This window comes from Mustela nivalis (genome assembly GCF_964662115.1).
Source record: "Mustela nivalis genome assembly, chromosome: 12".
Taxonomy (NCBI): Eukaryota; Metazoa; Chordata; class Mammalia; order Carnivora; family Mustelidae; genus Mustela; species Mustela nivalis.
In genome coordinates this window covers 15,169,197-15,190,780 of record NC_139031.1, presented here as the reverse complement: position 1 = coordinate 15,190,780, position 21,584 = coordinate 15,169,197, and the positions used below count along the sequence as shown (strand labels likewise).

General features: G+C 39.3%; 1 protein-coding gene across 4 annotated transcripts in view; it reads right to left on the bottom strand.

The window, feature by feature from the left end:
• The window catches only part of DGKI (diacylglycerol kinase iota), a gene marked incomplete at its 5' end in the record, with an annotated part of 437,574 nt that overhangs the window by 94,447 nt on the left and 321,543 nt on the right, over positions 1-21,584 (bottom strand). For 3 of the 4 annotated variants that reach the window (XM_082693877.1, XM_082693879.1, XM_082693880.1), the window contains 2 exons: positions 3,969-4,013; positions 6,463-6,542. In XM_082693877.1, coding sequence (XP_082550003.1) covers positions 3,969-4,013; positions 6,463-6,542 — 125 coding nt within the window. Of the gene's footprint in view, positions 1-3,457; positions 3,527-3,968; positions 4,014-6,462; positions 6,543-21,584 lie in introns of all 4 variants that reach the window. The other variant, XM_082693878.1, reaches the window with a different exon arrangement.

The window sequence follows — 21,584 nt, the reverse complement described above, 5'->3', positions numbered from 1 at the left end:
TCCCTGCCCTATTTTTTCTCATCCTGGTCTTCCTCTTGGCCTCTCCTCACTGAGGACTTCTATCAGCCTATGGGCCTCAAGAATGTCTTGAGAGTCATCAGAATGACTCAAGGGTTCACAAGCATCTCCCTACTCCCATTAGGGGGCTGGATGACTCCTTGCAGTGGGGGGCTGTCCTGTGCATTCTAAGGTGTTTAGCAGCATTGCTGGCCTCCACTAAGCAGATATCAAGAGCACCACCTGTCCTAGCTGTGACAAACAAAAAAATGTCCAAATTGCCAATTGTCCTAATAAAGGAGCAAAATCTCCCCCTGTTGAGGATCACCAGAACAGTTGTATCTTCTTCTACTCCTTAACTTAACAACTTGGGGTTAAAAAGGTAATAATGAAGACCAGAGAGGGAACAGGGAAGGAATGATCTCATTTTAGAAGGCCTCAAGAAGCATTCTTTCTACCAAATATGTCGGCAGAGTCCAATTTCTCTAAGAATTCTACCCTATCTGTCAAGCTCAAGAACATCCTGAATCCGCCAGCACAGTGCATTTTGCTTGTCTCACTTATCAGTTCCAGCTTATAAGAGATGCCGTTAAGATGGAGGGGCCTTTGTGTTTTGACCTCAGAAACAGTGTAGGCAGGAATTTTCAGCAGGCTATAAATATCCAGCGCATTCTTGTATAACCCATAATGCCTTGTTAGGTTAATATAAGGTGTCATTGTTGAGCCTTAGTGCTTTGTTGGCAATTCACTATGAATTTGGAAAGGAAGGAAGTAGAGCGAATGACATGCTTAAATGATTAGGAACTGCCATATGGCTCACTAATAAGGTGACTTGGGCACTTATACACCTTTCTTAAGGCTGGTTTTCTCTTGAGTTTTTTCTAGCCTTAGAAAACAGTCAGCTAAAATGTCAGCTGCCAATGAGTGAGCTGATGGGAATTTCCCAACATTTTCCCCCTTAACTTACTGGCGCCATCACAGTTAATTCTCCAGGCTTATCTTGTGTTATCCTATACACAAGAGAGTCCATTTAAATGCATTTAAGGCAATTTGTGGTCCATGTTTCTGACAGGTCTTTCTTTTACATCGCCCCCTAGCCCCCCATACCAAGACAGACTAGAGACTGACATGATCGGTTTCTGTGTTAGGAAACACAGATTTAATATTAAATTTCCTGCCAATTGGTTTGGTCACTTTCTTTGCAAAGCTAATAGCACCTCTGTGCCTTGGTTTTTCTACGTGCCCTCAGAATACCACAGAACTCAATCTACTTCAACTCAGCCTCTCCACAGCACTGACACATTTCACTGCATCCCCCTCTGAAACACATTTCACTCTTGGCTTTCAAGACACTACCTTCTCCTTGATTTCCAGTTTTCCTGCAATTCACCTCAGTTTCCACAACCCTTCTTGACTGATGGTTCTCTTCAATTTGTGCTCTTCCTGACCCACTCGGGCAGGCAGGTATGGGCCTTCTCTATCTCAGCTCTCCCTGGTGATCACCTCCAGCCTTACAGTTTTAAGTACCACCCACTTCCTAATGGAGGAAGTACAAGTTTCTATCTCCAGATATGAATTTTTCAATGGGCTTTAAAAGTCACAGATCTCATTTTCTACACCCCAAAATCTCTTGGATCTAACAGGCATAACAAAATTAGGGTGGCTGAAACAGAGCTTTCTAAACACCATCCCTCTTTCTCACTCCTCCTGTTCTTGACTGCCCAACGTCCTGGCCACATGTGAATGTTTATCTTCTTCCCAACTCCTTACCTCAAGCAGCTCTCCTTTGCTCCACTCAGGAAACTTTCTCACCCTCTCCCTACTCTGTGGCCATGTTAATTCAAAGTCTCGCTCAGGTAAACTTCTTATGCCATGAGCAGAACTTGGGCTGCCCTAGATTTCCTTTATTCTACTCCTTCCTTACTACTCAAAGACCCCTGTTATTTATACCTCTGCAAGGAGGGTTGTGGGCACAGTAATACTCCTGACACTCATGGTTGGTGTCTGAATTGGTTATCCTATGTGGTCAGGGCATAAAGCCTTCTGATGTGACATTCATAATGCAGCAGTTTTGACACCAAAGTTTGACCTAACTGCAAGGAACCCAAAAAACACAAGCTTTTGATATAGTTTGATGAATAATTCTTCTTCATGTTTTTGTTACCAAATGACAAATGAAACAAATACCCTTCTCATATTCTAGAGTCTCAACCATTTCCTGATCTCTGGGCAAATGTACGAATACGGTATAAAGAAACCATGGGACAAAATATCCACCTACCAAAACTCTGACACCAAAACGATGATATTAAGTAAGTCAGAATAATAAACAGATGTATTAGTTTAATAAAACTGCTTAGCAAAAAATATCTGAAAATGCCTTGATAAAAATGCAAAATGCAAAATGTTCCTGAGAAAAGAGTACAGACTCTTAAAAAAAAAGAAGACAGATTCACAAACCCTTATAGGCCTTAGAGTCAATTTTTAAAAAACAGAGATTAGCACTAGCTTCTAAAAGTACTGAGCTTTTAAAAATAAAATTAAACTTAGTGTCTTCAGGTAAATATGCAAACAACCAATAGGAGGAATGTTGTGCTCTGTCTAAAAAATGGAGTGGAAATTAGCCTTTTAATGGTTGATAAAAAACAGTCTCAGAAGTAGAGTTTATTTTCTCAATGTAAACAATCCCTAAGTGAATTCTTATCCTTTTTATTGCAGCCAGATGGAAGAAAAGACTCTTAAATAGTGGGGCACTTTGTTTGAAACATAAACCTACAAACAAATAAGAACACCAAGGCTGTTCCTGTCGGTATCCTTGGCTGATGGTAGAGGGTATCCACCAGCAGACAGAGATGATACCTAGAGGCTACAAGATAAAATTTTTAAAAAATTGTTGTTTAAAAAAAATGTTGTCTATATGAAAGGATGTTTAGGTGTAGCAAAAAAGAATTCAAAAGCGAATGTGAGGTGCCAAACCAGGATTCACAGGTTGAGACATCTTTAAACACCTATCCCCCACATGGAGGTATGAAAGGGTCTAGGACAGGATTTATTTATGGAGGGAGACTTGGCATGTTCTTACTCCCACACACCCCTCTAGTAGGGAAGGGGAATGGCTTCTCAGAGAAAAGGGCTTTACTGGGACCACTCAGAGCTTCATTTTGCCCCTTACCAGTTCGGGGTATATTGTACCCAGGGATCTGAACCATTCCTGAGAAATCTAATTTGTAAGAGGATGGCTTGAGAGTGCAACAGAGTCGGGACAGGGAAGTGGGGAGATTGCTGTCTTCCCAAAGACTGCTGGGGCAAAGGATATCTGAGTGTTTTCCTGACGATTTGATGTGGGTCACAAGAGAGAGGCAGTCTGGGTTTCTTAGATCCTGTCCAAAAGACCAGGGTGCGCCAATCAGACTGCATTTTAGAACATTTGCTTGATCATTGTGGGAAACAGAGAACTCACTTTCCTGGATGTGAAGAAGACACATGCAGCCCTGGTTGCTAATGGCAGCCATCTTGGACACGGAAACATCTAGTGCAGAGGTGAAATTGACAGACAAGGAGAACAGAGCTGAAAGACCAGCAGAAAAATGAAGCATGAAGCTTGACTAAATGGTACATAAAATCCACCCTTGACCTGAACTTTTTGCTGAGGTGAAACAATAAGACTTGAACCCTGTCAAGTTAGTTTGAACTGAGCTTCTAATATTTATCATTGAAAGTGCTTCCTTTTATAATCTTTTCTAAGTGACCTGGGAGAAAGTCCACAGTCCAAATTTGTGCTACACTAGGATAGTCCAAAACCAGGAAAAGGGGAAAGAATCAGAACGTCCACTTCACTTGGTTCTTCGAGTGAACTCTATCTCTAGGGAAGATCTGGCCTCTAATCCAAATGTAGCATTGACTGAAAGAAGGACCTTCTTTTTTGGGGGGGGAGCTAAGAAAACAACCAGAGGCAGTCAATTATATGTTACCTGGTAATGAACTCTCTGGGAGCCAGAAGAAACTGACTGCAGGTCCTAATGAGAAAATGGAGAAAAAAAAAAAATCCATACCTTAAGATTAGTTTGAATAAGCTTCCTCTATACCTCTATCAACTGAACCCCGACTGAGTATTAAACTCATCTAGAAAGTATCTATAACTCTTCCAAACTCATCAACCTTACACAAAGAAGGTAATGCCCCAAATAAGCAAAAACACACCAGTCTGGAATGAAAGAAGAAAGGCCATTTAGCTACTGAAATCTAGACATCCTAAATAGTTTTAGAGAGGAGTGAGAGCGTTTCAAGGATCAACAAGACCAAAAGTAAAAACCGGGCAATTTCATTTTAATACAGGGGTGCCATATTTAATTTGCACTGAACTTTTGGCTTATGAAGAAAGCTTCTAAAATCCCTTAAAGTCCATAGAAAGAATTTATTGATCTTAGACCAAATACAAACTGTCCTAGTAATTGTGTTTCTGCCACTAAGTGCTTGGCAAACACAGGATTTCATAGACAGCCAGGAGAAAATCTCTGGCCACCTCTGCATGATCACGAAGTGCAAATTAATAGGGTTGAAATTAATGAAGTTTTACTGGCAGATTCTGAGAGTCTGGCTCCCTTTACAAAGTTTTATAACTAAGTTGTCACCATGATCATGTCCTGAAGGCTTCCTTGTTAATGAAGGTTGTGATTCTATTCACAGATGTCAGCAATCCTGGGTACATTTGTCTTCATACCTGCTTCCCATGGGGATTTACCAACACGATCTCTGGGCCCAACTTAGTTTTTAAACTTTTCCTTTTTTGACTTCATTTGTTCATTCATTCATTCATTCATTCATTCTTTTTTTTTTTTTTTTTTAAAGAATCTCACTTTCAGTTGACTGTTGGTATTATAAGCATGCCAATAAGTTAGTTTTCACCAAAGTCAATTCATCAGTCATGTCGTGGACTACTGTGAAATCTTAAGTAACCCAAGAATTAAAAAGGAAAAAAAAAAACTTTGGTATGATTTATGATTTGCCTTTTTATTGCAGGTTTTCTGACAGAGGTTTCACAATAAAATAAAAACACATTTGGAAAAATGAGATATTGTGGCGTTTGAGGAATATCGCTTTGGGTCTGAGTCACACACTAATAAGTCCACAAATTTTAACAAGTTGAAGTTTCCCTTGGTAAAAACAAAAACAAACACAGTGTAAAATTTGCTGACTTTTCTTCTCTCGCCCATATCAGTATTCAAAGTTTGGTCTTTACCTCAAAATATATTGTGTTTACAATTCCATCTCTATCCTTAAAAATGCTGAAAAGGAAACTTCATAATTTTTCATATAACTTTATGCCTCCTAGGCCTGAATTTACTGCCACCAAAAGAACTAGAATCTCAAGTTCAAAGCTAAGCGGCTACAACTTGATGGTATTTTTTTTTTTTTTAGATTTTATTTATTTATTTGATACAGAGAGAGAGAGATCACAAGTACGCAGAGAGGCAGGCAGAGGGAGGAGGAAGCAGGCTCCCCGCTGAGCAGAGAGCCCAATGCGGGGCTCAATCCCAGAACCCTGGGATCATGACCTGAGCTGAAGGCAGAGGCTTAACCCACTGAGTCACCCAGGCATCCCAACTTGATGGTATTTTAAGTGCTATATATCTTTTTTATTTGTGATATTTACTTATGGAGAATGTGTCATCTAGGAGAGACGTGTTCATCTTGTGGTGTCTATCAGAATTACCCAATAGCTTAAAAAAATACAAATGTCTAGACCACATCCAGAAAAAGATTATTTAAATCTGCATCTTTCATCAAGAAAAAATGATGAAGTGGTGGCTATTTATGTTTTTCATCATTTGTAGAATGAAGAGAGTGACTACTCCCTCTCAAAGTTTGGCAAAAACAATCAATGACAACCACCGTGCCGGCGCTGGGCCTCCTGACTTCGCTGATGCGGCTCGGATTAGTGGGAATGCCACCTATGAGGTCTCTTCCATTGTCCTTCTCTGTGGTAAATCAGACTGAGGAGCAAAGTGGAGTATCCTGTGTTCTGACACACATTCCCAGGAAGGACAGAAGGTTTTGCTTTCCCGTAGAAGTGATATTTTTTAAAAAAAATGTAGTGATCTCTGACCCGAGTCTGTGCTAGATACAAAACATTAAATAACCTGTCTGTTCTCCGTCATTATTGATCAGGACCCTTTGAAATTCTCTACAGCTCAAAAAACACAGGGATGTCATCTGGCAAGAAGACAAGAAGTTCCAAGCTACAGTTATGGATCTCACTAGAGCAATACCCTTTCCCATTTCAACCACCTGGGGAGGGAAAATAGCCATGGGGGACAGAGAGAGAGAAGATGTGGTCAGTGCTTAAGGGACGAGGATACTTCCACTTCCTTCCCAGATGCATCATTCCGGAAGTAAATATATATGGCTGGTAATTGTTTACAAAAATGAAAAACTGAGAAGAAATAATTGGCTAAAGAAACTCACCTCCTGTAGGCGGTCTATGTACATACGGCAAGTCTCCAAATCACAGTCTCCACGCACAACTAGAATACCCAGAGGGATAGCTAAGGGGGAAGGAAAGAGAAAAGTCTAAAATAACATATTTGATATTTCTAAATTGGCATATATTTGTTTCTTACGGTTAAAAAAGTCTCTCATAAATATCATTAGTGTTTTGGACATTTTAATATCCCAAATTCTCCTCAAACCTCCCCTGGGACCCAATCTCTTTATTTTGGATACTTTCCCTGCATGAACCATGCTGTCCCTTGCCACCTGGTCAGCCTTCATTTTGTCTTGGTGGTCCTGGGATGAAGTATAATGTCACAAGAACAAGCAGGACCGGGAGGTGGCTTACCGTCAGCTAACAATTTATGCCTGCATTTGCGATAGTCCATGTATTGCCAGAGAGGAATTAAAAATTCTGGACACTTACTCCTTTCCCTCATGAATGTGTGGGGTTTAATATTTCTGTCCGTTTGTGGTGGTTCCCTGTTCAAGAGACTCAAGCTACTCAAGGCACTGTTGTTACCTCGTGGCCAACACCAGAACTACACAGGCATGAAATGTTTAAAAATAAATAAATAAAAGGTTCTTGACTTTAAACATGGTCAGTGGAAATGCAGTAGCAGCAGGGCTTTAGGGAACAGTTAGGAAAAGTTGCTATGCGTCTTAAATACCTTCTACTTAGGTGGCGGTGAATGTTCCACGACGGCTTTAATGGATACAACTCCCTACATCAGAGTCCTGAAACAGTGTCTCCTTTCCAAAACTTCAAAAAATGTATTGCCTATCTCTAATTTTAAAAGTATAGTTGTATAATAAAATCCATCATTTAACCAAAAATATACCTTTCAAAATTCTGAATTAGCCAATTACAGTTTAGCAAGCACGTGATAGGACACTGGTATTCACTAAAGATTTTCTAAATCTTTCATTCACGGAATTGTTAAAGTCTCATCATCAATAAATGGGTCTAAAAATGAAAATGTATTAAAAATTAATAATATAGAGCATAAAATACATATAAAACACATGGAGAAATTTTGAAGAACCCACAAGGTTGTAGAGAAGATACCTATACACAATAATAAGTATAGCATAGGCTACATTAAATGTATGAGCTTAGTCATTTGAAAACTGTAGGAGAGAGGAGCTAATTCTTGCCTGGAGGGTACTTTTAGGCTCTCTGTAAGATATGAAACCCCACTGTCTCTTTTAGTTAGAGAAGTAAGGACAGTCTGAAGAAAAAGAAATAGCTTCTTCCTCATTATGACCTCTTAAGATTGGCAAGCTTAAGAAACAGGGTGTGATATTGATGTCTCCAATGGAAACCAAAGTCCTACATACATAAAGCTTGAAAGCATTCATCATTGGGTAGAATTATGTAACCATGTGCATAAGTATGGACTCTCTCATCAAGAATGACTTGTTTACCTTCACAACCATAATGTCTGGTAGAGCAGTGGTAAATAGTCAGTAAGAGTTTGTAAAAAGAGGAAGAAGGGCTTAAAGAGTGTTCAAGCATGAAAGAGCTAAGTCAGCTTTCCAGGGGAGGCATAAAAACAACAGTTTGGAGCAGGAGACAGAGCATGTGTTGGATTGGAGCAAGTGGGAGGGGGGAGTAAGCAACAGGGTAAAGAGCCTTCCAAGTGTCACGTGTTTAGGGGAAATAATAATCTGGAAAAGCAGCTTTTCTCTTCTTGTTGAATATAACCAGAAAAATCAAAAAAGTCATCAGTATGGAAATCATGCATCTTTAAAAAATGGAAAGGAAATTCAGTGAGGAGATTCCCAGAAGTATTGATTAAACTAATCATCCTTGGCTAGACCACCACATAGGTCCAAATAAGTTTACCTACTTGGGTAAAGAAAGATTAAGGATTTCTGACACTTAAGGAATGAGTGGGAAAAGCTAGAATTTTGGCTTAGAAAGTCAGTCAAATATTGTGGAAATAAAATGTAACTTACTAACATGAGAGCCCATGTTAGAATCTTAGTTAAGGATGTTTACTCTTAATTTCAAATGTGAGAGTGTAGAAAAATGAAACTTAGTCAATACTTATCTATTTACTTAAATTAGGAGACACATTTTATAGAAATGCAGGAATCCTGTCAACATCTCTGATTACCTTCTATTTTCTATACTGGGAGTTAATCTGGTCATAAATTCAATGTACTTGGTAGCAGATATTTTAAAATACAATTAGAGAGTAGATATTCCAGACCTGAAATCAAGAAGGTAGTGCTAGGAAAAAGCTTTCAAAGACCTGTCATTCATTTCCTACTGTAAGTATAAAGTCAGCTACTCTGCAATACTCTGCAAGAAGTCAATTAAGAGAAGGAGTGCTTTTGATTGATGTTACCTATTAATTGGGCTTAAAAAAACCATTCTCTACCACAGTTTCATATGATGATTACTGACAATTGCTGTCAAATCTATTCTATGAAAGTAGTAGCATGCACTACAAAGGATTTATAGTCATTTTCTCTTGGATTCAAATCTGCTGCTTTAATCTTACAAATTATTCACATTAGCTCTCTGGTCCTGTAAATTACTCAATTCCTCTGATCCTTATAGTGATGACTATGGCATTTAGGATAGGTATCTTCTCAAATTTTGTGAAGAATAAATGCAACACTCTATTTAAAAATGAATAACCAAAGAACTATACTCCCTTTACTATCTTTTGAACAACTTTAGCTAGAGAACGAACATCTCATCATGTATCTTTCATTTCACCATAATACTATAAGGATTAGCTGGTAGTTCCATAAATTATATTCCTGATTTCTTAAACTTCTACACTTCCTGCAATGAGGAAAAAAAAACTATAGTATAAAAATACTGTGCTCTGAAAGTTTCTTGTGGGGCTTGACATGGTGGAGAAAGCAGAAATATGTGGAAAATTGTCATCTTCCTTTAACAAAATTGACAACTAACTACCACTGCAGTGGCTTCCTTCATATTAACTGGGAACAATGGAAGTAGTTATCACTTGAACATTAGCATCATGAGCCCTGCTCCTGATGACTCATCTTATTTTGGCATTAGAGATTTTACTTGATGCCAGTAAGCAATAGCCAACCCTCTACCTACATAATGGAACTTTTATTGCAGGGACCAAGTAGAATTTTTAAGTTCTAAGCAATAAAGAACAAGCCGGTTTCTCAGTTAAGATGGCAGATTTAACACCCACATTTTCTCTTACAAGAAATGCTATTAAATTACAGTAAATGGATTTTTTTAAAGGTATAAACCAAGAAAAAAGAAGAGAAACAGTGAACAGATAGTAACAGATGAAGCAGGTGGAAAATTGGTAAGTGACCCAGAGCTCCTATAGAGTCTAATCCTAAACCATGGGTGGGATTAATGAAAACCAACATGATTTATATACAAACACCCTCAGAAGTCTTACAAATTGGCAGTCTGAGGTGCCTCACAAACCGAGGATGGAGGGGGTAGCCAAAGTAGATGACTAGATTTCACCAACCACTCTGGCAGGTGCAAATACTTTACAGACAGTGGGGGATTAACTGACCATCTGAAGAATGCAGAAATCCTCAGATTTCTTCCCTCACTGGGCTCTCCAATGGTTGGCAGCCAGAACTTTACCTTTTTGGAAAGAGATCTGAAGCCTCCTCTCCAGGGAATTCTTAGAGAGTTGAAAGAAAATATTCCATCCATGAAATATAAACAGATTATATAAAAGAAGATAAAGAATATGAGGAAGCAAAAGGAGAAGGAACACCATTCAGAGCACAAAAAAATTCTTGAAAATAACAAAAAATTGACAGGATAAATAGAGTTTAATGGAAAGAATAGAAGATGAAGTAGAGAAAAAAAGTAGAACAAAAAAATAGAAGTAGAGCAAAAATAAAATGAGGCACAAAATGCAAGAGAAACATTAAGAAAAATAAGGCTGGGCTAAGTGGTCCAACATTCAAATAATAGGAGTTCCAAAAACCAGAGAAGAGAGAAAGGAGAAATTATCAGAAATAAAATAAAAACTATTTCTTAGAACTGAAGAACATTATGGGATGCCTGAGTGGCTTAGTGGGTTAAAGCCTCTGCCTTTGGCTCAGGTCATGATCCCAGAGTCCTAGGACCAAACCCCACATTGGGCTCTCTGCTCTGCGGGGATCCTGCTTCCCCCTCTCTCTCTGCCTGCCTCTCTGCCTACTTATGATTTCTGTCTGTCAAATAAATAAATAAAATCTTAAAAAAAACCCAAACAACTGAAGAACATTAGCTTCAAACTGAAATGGCCTGACAGGTAGGTGCCCAGCACAGTAACAAGAGGAAGGCATTTTATATTAAAATTTAAGAATACTGGGGACAAAGAAGCATCCATGAATTTCCAGAGAGTAACTGGATGACATACAAAGGACCAGGGATTAGATTTTTTTTTAAATTTTATTTATTTATTTGACAGAGATCATAAGTAGGTAGAGAGGCAGGCAGAGAGAGAGGGGGAAGCAGGTTCCTTGCTGAGCAGAGAGCTAGATGTGGGGCTCGATCCCAGGACCATGAGATCCAGAAACTTTAACCCACTGAGCCACCCAGGCACCCCCAGGTATTAGATGGTTTTAAACCATACAGGCAACTATAGAGTCAGGTAGGAAATTAAACAAGGCCTTAAGCATTCTAAGACTTATACATAATCTAAGCTCTCAAATGATTCCAAGGATTGAATAAAGGATACACCCTGTCAAGAAGCTACTGTAGTCTTTCCCCAAACAAAAGTTGAGTTTGCAACCAGCATGACAAATACAGTGCAACATATGGGGAATGCAACAAAGAAGAGAAGCAAAGGAGACTTCCGAGGTGGGGCTAGACAAGCCCAGGATGACAGATGCAGTGGGTTGCCAAACAGTGTCACAGCGGCACTGTGACTCAAGAGACTGCTACGGGGGCAGCTGTCATCATTGCAATTTTCATAACCCTTGGAGTTATTTTTCAACCCAAGGATACAGCCCAGGTGAGTCTGAACCCATTTCTTATATATATCACATTATATTACCCAAACTGTCCTCTGCTTTCACCTGTTTTTTTTTAAAAAATATTTTATTTATTTATTTGACAGAGAGAGAGAGAGATCACAAGTAGGCAGAGAAGCAGGCAGAGAGAGAAGGGGAAGCAGGCTTTCCGCTGAGCAGAGAGCCCGATGCAGGGTTTGATCCCAGAATCCTGGGATCATGACCTGAGCCGAAGGCAGAGGCTTTAACCCACTGAGCCAAGCAGGCGCCCCAAGCTTTCACCTGTTTTTGAGAGCAAAAGTTAGGTTATGGTGAAGCAGAAACATTCAGAGAAGTGTTCAATCCCTCTAACTGAATTTCTGCTTGATACCTAGGACCCACCCTGACACCCTGACAAATGCTTCTCAGAATCCAGTCACTACCTGGCCCCCTAAATCCTCTTAGAACAGGCTCATGTGCATTCTCCGGGAAGTAGAAGCCAGACATCAATGCAGAGACTCTTTTCAGCTGTCCTAAAAGCCTTCCTTGACAAGTGAAATTATCATTCTTTCCTTACATGGGGAGGTGTAAGTCGGTCAGTCTGTCTCTATCTCTATTACAATGTAATTCCTGTTAGAACAGAATTGCAGCTGAATGGGGCTGCTAACCTATTCAAAGCACAGATAAAACTATCTCCAATGGGATCATTAAAAGAAGGTGTGTGACCTCCAAGAAAAGCTTCTCAAAAACTGCAAGGATTTGCAAAGACTGGGTTTTCAGCTTTAAATATATACGTAGAAATGTCAGAATTTCAGAGTCTTGAAGTTAAATAAAAACAATGTCACTTCTTGAAAAGAATAAATCAGAGTTTAAAATTCAAAAAATAGCCAAGTATTTTAAAAAATATTGTAAATCATCAAAAATATAGATAATCTTAGAATGAATTTATTCTATGTTGACACTACTCAGAGATACCCTTTTTAAAAGTTGACATTTCCTTAAGGATCAATCTTAGATTTACTGACATAATCAATATGTTTTATGTCCAATACTCACTCTCTTTGTATCAACTTATACTCAGTCTTGAGAAACCAAGAAGCTGAAAAAGAAACCGTTCCCTGGAAAATAACACAGGTGAAAAGCTAGGCAAACTTGTGTTTGGCAATGACATTTGAGAAAAAAACACCAAAAGTGTGACTCATGAAAGCGAAGAGCAGTAAGTTGGACTTCACTAAATTAAAACTTCTGCTCTGTCAAAGATACTGCTAAGGAAATAAAAAGACCAGACTGGTATTCAAAATATGCAAAGAACTCTTAAAACTCAACAGTAATAGTCAATTCAAAAGTAGGCAAAAGATCAGGAGGTATCTCACCAAAGAAAACACATAGATGGTAAATAAGCCCATGAAAAGGGTGCTCAACATCATATGTCATTAGGAAAGTGCGAATTAAAACACCAAGATACCATATATATCTATTAGAATAGCTAAAATTGGGAAAAAAAAAAACCAAAAAACAAAAAACAAAAAAACCTGACATCATCAAATGCTGGTGAGAAGGGAGAGCAACAGGAACTTTCATTCATTGCTGATGGGAATGCAACATGGTACAGCCACTTTGGAAGATGGCTTGGCAGTTACTTACAAAACTAAACAAATTCTTACCAGCAGAAGTACTCCTTGGTATTTACCCAAATGAACCAAAAAGTATGCCCCTACAAAACTTTGCACATGAATATTCATAATTGGCTTTATTCATAATTGCCAAAACTTGTAAACAACCAAGATGTCTTTCAATAGGTGAATGAATACACAAATTTAGCGTTGTACAATGGGACATTATTAGGCAACAGAGAGAATTAAGTTTTTTAGCCACAAAAGATAATGGAGGAAGCTTAAATGCATACTGCAAAATGAAAGAAACTAGCCTGAAAAGGTCACATGCTACATGATTCCAACTATGTGGTGTTCTGGAAAAGGCAAAACTATGGAGAGTAAAAAAGTCATGGTTGCTAAGGGTTACAGGAAAGGGATGGATGAATAGGTACGGCTCAGGGGGTACTTAGTGCAGCAAAACTACTCTGAATGATACTGTCATAGTGGGTATGTGTCACACATCTGTGAAAACCCATAAAACTGTAGAACACGAGCATGAATCCTAATGTAGAAATGTGGACTTCAGTTAATAACAATGCATTAATGTTTATGCTCATCAACTGTTAACAACATATGTATCATACTAAGGCAAGATGTTAATAATAAGAGAAACTATGTGTACGGGGGTGGGGAGATGCATTGAGGGGATACATGGGACTCTGTGTATTTTCCACTTAAACTTTCTGTAAACCTAAACTGCTCTAAAAAATAAAGTCTACTAATTAAGAAAAAAGAAAAGAAAAAAAAAAAGAAAAAAACAGGCTCTGAGTTTCTCATAGAGAGATACTTTGTTAACATCTAAGAATTTGCTTACATATAGGAAAACAAATGTTGCCTACCTTCTTGGACATAGTTTTACACTAGTAAAGAAGTCTTAAGATGAGGGGAAGAACGACTAGAAGTAAAAATCAGGGAGGGGAGGCAGGGGACTAGAGAAAGGAAGGAAAGTCCTAAGGAAGGACTAAGGGTGGGAGGGGGCGAGTGGAATCTTCCCATAGTCCTCATTAGTTTTCAATGTGTCAGAGTTATCAGGGAACTAAAGTTCTAATTTGATGGCTGACAGTAATTAAAGAGAATGAGTTGGCAATGTTTCAATCCCATTCCCCCCCCCCACCATGTGACACAGGTCCATTTTACAACAACTTGTCATCATTAACTGCCACAGCTCAGTGGAACCAACACAAGAAATTAATAAGCATATTAGCATTCAAAAGGATACACAAAATCCCAAGAACTTTATATTATACCATGCCATAGCTGGAGTCTGTAAAGGTTTTCATGAGCCCTGGTTCCTGTGATTAAAAGTGATCCTAGAGTTTGTACTCCATAGCTTGAGCTAAACCTTACCATAGTTAGTTCAAAATGTCACCCACAAGATAAAAGTCAATTAGGCAGTCTTCACTGCATTCTGTATGAGGATATATTTTGGGGGTGTGCTTTCCAGAAAGTAGCAATTTCCCTAAAAATCTGGGTTTCAAACCACAGATTGAATTCTTCTTCTTATCCTAGTAGGAAACTGAGAAGGCAACCCAAGGGACAAGTTTTAAGCATTTTCTTGTGCCAGAGACAACTGTAGTGCTTGAAGATGAGGGCACAACACTCAGTAAGACCCAGTACCTGCCCTCAAGGTGTTACAGACCAGGAAAAGAGAGACATAAAAATAATCTCTTGATTCTATTCCATGTGTATGTCTTGTGATTGGAATTCTGACAGAGAAGAACCTAATACGCTTAGGACACACAGAAATTGCACACTTCCTAGGTCAGGACACACTTCAAGAGGAGTTATCCCAAATGAAGACAATAAGGGAGTCTGGCAACAGAGACAGGAGTTTGGCAGGCACAGGAAATTCTCTTAGTCTTACACCATCCTTAGATTCTAAGAAACCAAGGTATGAAAAGCAGCAAATATTCAGGACTTAGCAAAATAGGTGGGTACAGAGTATAAAGGAGCAAGATCAAGACTAGAGGCTTGCATTATTTTTTATACTAAGGAGTTGAGACTTTATTCTCAAAAGGATGGGCAGATAGTCTAGGGTTTCCAACAGATGATAAAGGTTTCACATTTACATTCACTTAGAAGGTCTTCATGTTCCCCTCAGCTTGACTATACCTGAGACAGTGTCTGACCTCCCAGTTCCTACTTAGAAGACTTTCAATTGTACATTTTTCTCTGTCCTTTTAAGATGCCAATCTTTTCCCAGAATCTCAGTCACTTTTGTAACCCTAGATTGTCTTTCTCAAAGACCTGGGAGGCATCTCTCTGAAATGGACCCTTCAAGGAAGATTGTGTCCTGATCTTTGAATATCCCCAGGTGGGTAGGAGCCTAACTCATTGCTGCTAATAAGTAACAATTAACAAACATGAATAACCTAATCACAATGACTAACATATTGCTAATGTCCTCCACTACTATTTTAGTCGCTCAACCCAGTGCTTAAAATTTCTCCTTCCTGTGTCTGATAGCCATTTGTATGTCTTCATTAGAGAAGTGTCTGTTCAGGTCTCCTGCCCATTTTTTGACATGATTATGTTTTGTGTGTGTTGAGTTTGAGAAGTTCTTTATAGATCCTGGATATCAGCCTTTTGTCTTTACTGTCATTTGCAAATATCTTCTCCCATTCCGTGGGTTGCCTCTTTGTTTTGCTGACTGTTTCCTTTGCTGTGCAGAAGCTTTTGATCTTGATGAAGTCCCAAAAGTTCATTTTCACTTTCCATCAGGGAGATTAAAATTAAAACCACAATGAAATACCACCTTACACCAGTTAGAATGGCCAAAATTAGCAAGGCAGGAAACTACATGTGTTGGAGAGGATGTGGAGAAAGGGGAACCCTCTTACACTGTTGGTGGGAATGCAAGTTGGTGCAGCAAATTTGGAGAACAGTGTGGAGATTCCTTAAGAAATTAAAAATAGAGCTTCCCTATGACCCTGCAATTGCACTACTGGGTATTTACCCCAAAGATACAGATGTAGTGAAAAGAAGGGCCATCTGTATCCCAATGTCCAAAGCAGCAATGGCCATGGTTGCCAAACTTTGGAAAGAACCAAGATGCCCTTCAACGGATGAATGGATAAGGAAGATGTGGTCCATATACACTATGGAGTATTATGCCTCCATCAGAAAGGATGAATACCCAATTTTTCTATCAACATGGACAGGACTGGAAGAGATTATGCTGAGTGAAATAAGTCAAGCAAAGAGAGTCAATTATCATATGGTTTCACTTATTTGTGGAGCATAACAAATAGCATGGAGGACAAGGGGAGATGGAGAGAAGGGAGTTGAGGGAAATTGGAAGGGGAGATGAACCATGAGAGACTATGGACTCTGAAAAACAATCTCAGGGTTTTGAAGAAGAGGGGGGTGGAACTTTGGGGGAGCCTGGTGGTGGGTATTATGGAGGGCATGTATTGCATTGAGCACTGGGTGTAATGCATAAACATGAAATCTGTTACATTGAAAAGAAATTAAATTAAAAAAAAAAGATTGAAGGTATTCAATATTGGCAAGAAAAAAAAAAATTCTCCTTCCTTGCGGTGCCTAGGTGGCTCAGTGGCTGAAGCCTCTGCCTTCAGCTCAGGTCCTGGGATCGAGCCCCGCAGTAGGCTTTCTGCTTGGTGGGGAGCCTGCTTCCCCCTCTCTCTCTGCCTGCCTCTCTGCCTACTTGTGATCTCTCTCTCTCTCTGTCTAATAAATAAGTAAAATCTTAAAAAAAATTCTCCTTCCTTTTGTCACAGCAGGGTTGAGTTCACTTTCTCTTCCTTATTGCAAAAGTCTTGAATAAGTCCTTCCTAGCCTGTTTCATTTGTCCAATTGAAATTTTTTCTTTGATATTTTAGAAAAATTTTGGGAGGAGATGTGGAAGACAAGGTGAGTGGCTGGAAGGTGAGTTAGGAAGAGTTTCAGCAGCAACAGAGAGGAACAATGCTGAAGCCCAGAAGAGAGGAGTGGCAGCAAAGGTAAGAAAGGAGAGACTAAAGTTAAGGAATCAACTCCATGAAAAACTGGATAGTGAGAAGGAAAAGAAACAAGGACTACTCAAAGTTGTTTAGAGTAGCCAAGACAGCTATAACTTCCTTGTGACCTGCCAAATGCCACACTGGACTGTGGCCTGCTGAGCTGGGGAGGAGGGAGATTGAGAGAGAAAGAGATGGACCGATGGGTTATGAAAACAATATGAAACTGACCTTTGTAATGATGGATGAAAAAGACCACTTACAAATACATCGAAGGCAGTAGATAAGAACTGAACTATCTGAAAGGGGTTTCAGAGTTAGAATGTGGTTAGAGCCAGAATTCTTAAGCATTCCCAAGCCTGGAGAACCAAAAGCAGAAGGAAGGAAGGAAGAGGAAAGGGGATGTCCTAACTCCCCAGACATCCATTCAAACCCCGTACTACAGCACCTCGGGAAGTAAGAATTACTCAATAATAGATCCTTTTCTTTTCTTCTTAGCAATCACTGGCATGAAGGGTATAATAAATGGAAAAGCAGAAGTGAGAAAGAAAACCTAGAAAAAAAAAGATGTTAAAACAAGTCTTCTGAACAAAAATAAAAAGAGTCAGATGGAGAATGCATCCCAGGCATGGCTAGTATGTTTAAAATTGCACAAGTTTTTTTTTTTTTTTCTTTTTTTCCGTACCTCTGATGAATTTAGTTCATGTATTACCAGTAATAATCTATGGGAAATTATGGGCAAAGGCCCAATACTCTTATAATTAGAGACACCAAAGGTCTAGATGAAACAGTTTTATGAAATGTCATAATCTTCCAACTTAATATGAAAGTTTACCAATAGTGATATAAATTTCTACTTTTGATGGAGAGAACTCCATTTCAATGAAAGTTCCTAATGTCCCATTCAATGAAATTCTTGTAAAACAAAATGTGTTATAAAATTCCTTGGGATTTATTCCCAGGGTAAAACGTAATAGCAGCTTTTAATGGTGAGGTTCTAGAATGTGCTTGACAATGGGCACTGGAAAACTATTTCCCAGGTGCATTTATCAGTAAGGTAGTATTTGCAAAATTCCTACATTCAGAGAAGAATAGCCAGTGATAATTTACTAGAGCCAGCACTCTAGTAATTAGGAGATGACAAATACTTGGTTATGACATTGGAATGTTGGCTGCATGGCCTAGCCAGCCAAATAGATATGAAAGTCAGAGAAAACATTAAGGGCCCAAAAGCAAAGATTCCTAACTGTACCTAAAACTTACATACTCAAAATGATGCTCAAAGACTTTCCACAATTTCAACATCACACTATATCTATGCACTGTTCCACGATGGGCAAGGTCATCAACAGTTAGATACAGAGGACACAGTCATATGGCTCTGAATTTCTGAGTTCAATGGATATAGGTGGAAAATTAATGACAGAAATATTTCCTAAAAATCTTCTGAAGAGGCCTCAATCTCTTTCTGGAAGCAAAAAGAGTAAACAAATTACATGTAGACAGCTGCCACACAGAGAAGAGAAGCAGGGCAGATTTAAGCAAACACACCCTTATTATCTGACAGCCCAGGGGACTCTAATTCCGTTTATCTATGACTCCAGGAGAATGCCATGGATCAGTGATTCAGGAAACCCACTAAGTATGAAGAAAAGATGCTTTCCCCAGTAGGAACTATGAAAAGTCTACAGCTTTTACTCGTGTTGGGAGCACATAAAATTGTTGTTCTGAGTCAATCTGCAAAGAGGTTATTTTCAGATTGGCACACATTTCTGTACTTGGTTCTATTTGGTTCAATTATCTTTACTAATAAATTGGAAGAATACACAGAAGAAATGTCCACCTTGTTGAAGATCAAACTGTGGAGTTATCTCTGACTACAACATCGGGCTAGAAATAGCCTGAAATTTAGATTGCCTTGCGTTTATGTTTCCAATTTTAATCACTCAAATTCCAAGTGAAGAATATTTGGCTTAATGATACTTCATGTCAAAAAGAACTTTTAAGAAAAGGTCATCATTAACATTTTGAATTTCTTTTAGCTAATTCTGACACATCTAAAGAAGATAGCTGATATTCCAATTCCCTGAATTTGGAATAGTAGGGAAGTCAGGTCAAAAAATGCAAATGAAAATTTGGAGGCTAGTGGTCATATGAGTCTAATCCTTAGTACCTAGAACAGTGCTTGGTACATTGTAGGTACTCAGTAAAGAATTGTTAATGAAGAAGTGAATTAAAGGACTCAAGGATTTTTGGTGTGTGGGTGGTTCTTTCCCCGCCTTAGTTCAAAACTCTGGTGCTCAGTTACTGTAAACAAGATGAGGCTTCCAGAGCCGAAGTGCCCCATCTAAGCCCATGATGGGACTGAGGCACTCATTCCCTCAGCTGCTGGACTGCGGGCTCTACTAAGTGCTCACAGCTGAGTCCCTCTCCTGGAAGGACACTATCCCACTCAGGGTTTGCTTCCTCTCAGGGGACCTCCTGACTTGCCTCTGACAATCCTTACTTCCACTGGGACAACCCTAATGGCCATTCCAGATCCAAATGTCCCCGTAGGAGGCCTCTCTTGCAACTGTATTACAGCTTGACATCCTCCTCTGCCCTGTGTCGATGCTACTTTCCTCCGTCTTCACAATTGTTGTTCCCTCTTGGAGAGTCCCCAATAAACCTCCTACATAGAAGACTCAAGAGCCTCAGATTCTATTTCTGAGGAAACCCAACCAATAACAAAAACTATGATCCCAAATTCTTTCTTTAACACACATTTCTACAAGGTCACAGCTATGACTTTATAAAGAAGTAGAGCTGTGTATTAGGAAAGTGTACTGGATTAGAAGAGAAATGCAGTTCTTATTAAAACCCTGTCATAGCTATGTGACCCCATGGGAGGCCATCTTCTAAGTGTCCCTGCTATAACACATGCAGATTAGTGTATATGAACATCCTCTGTTAAAGCATGAAGTAGTGTGTGAACACTAGGTGTTTTATTATGAACTATGATGTCACAAACACAGTGGCTGACCCCACACCACTCACACATTAACATGATGCATAAATATGCAACAATTTTATACAAGACCCCTGGATAGAAGTCTTTAGAGAGAAACTTAACTGCCATCTAAGTTGATGTCCTAGAGTTGTCAACCTGGGAAGGTACCAACAAAACAAACTAGGTTGATGTATGGACAGTAAGAACTGGTCATTATTTTGTGTGTGTGCCCAGAGTTAACTAATGAAAGTGAAAAATATTCCTCTGGGCAGAGACTTGGGGATAGACCTACAATGGGAGGTTTTCATTACAAAAAGTTCAGTTTCAACAATGAAAGAAGGATCATATATCAACACTGAAGACTTCCTTTCTGAGACCTACTGTCATCAGCATCTAATTCACCAAAGCTCTGGAAGCATGTATTTTCTTGTAAACAAAGCAAGGCTTCGGATCATACACAGAATTGGGTTGCAAAGGGATTTATGTTAAAAATAAGATCATCCACTCCCAGCCCAGTACTCTCCTGGCATCTGAATCTTTGAAGCTGGAATGGAAGAAAGTACACTCATTCATAAGTCAAGACCCTTAGGAAGTGACAGGTCAGGCTCTACACACTCATGAAAAGCCAATGAATTAAATGATCCATATCTAAAATGCTGTTCAGCAATCTGGCCTGGGCCACTGATGTGTTCCTCTTCAGATTGATTATTTCCAACTTTCTCTGCTCTTCCTGAACATTGATACCCTCCTGACCCTACTGTGAGCTAGAAACTATGAAAAGTCTACAGCTTTTACTCGTGTTGGGAGCACATAAAATTGTTGTTCTGAGTCAATCTGCAAAGAGGTTATTTTCAGATTGGCACACATTTCTGTACTTGGTTCTATTTGGTTCAATTATCTTTACTAATAAAGGATTGCTTATTTCACTGAGAAAATAAAAGTGATCAGAACAGAACTTCTGCTTCTCCTTTTCTTCTCTTGGCTTACAATCAAAAAGCTCTGTTTTTTTTCCTAGTTCACTGTCTGCTGCTTCTTGGTTGCTGTGGGTCCTCTACAACCTCAATCCAAATCCCCAACTCAGCTGCCTCTGCCTTTCCGGCTCTGTCCTCTGCAGAGCCTGTCCCCACTGCTCCACTGGGCACTGGATTCCATCTCTGCTCCTTCAAAGGCATGGTTCCTGCAGCCTCTCTTCTGAATTGAGTTCTCTTTCTCTAGGAAATGGGTCCCATCAGGAGAGACAGCTGTACTATCTTACAAAGTAGCAAAAAAATCCTCCCTGGATTTCATGCCCAACTTGCAGCCACCACTCTGTTCTCTCTTCCCCTTTAGAGCTAAACATCTAAAAACAGCAACCTATGCAGACTGGCTTCCTTCACTCCCATGTGTACATGTGCCCATTCTATTCACCTTCACCTTTTTACTCTTCAACTTCTTCTTCTTTTTTTTTTTTTATTTTTTTAAGATTTTTTATTTATTTATTTGACAGAGAGAGATGACAAGTAGGCAGAGAGGCAGGTAGAGAGAGAGGAGGAAGCAGGCTCCCAT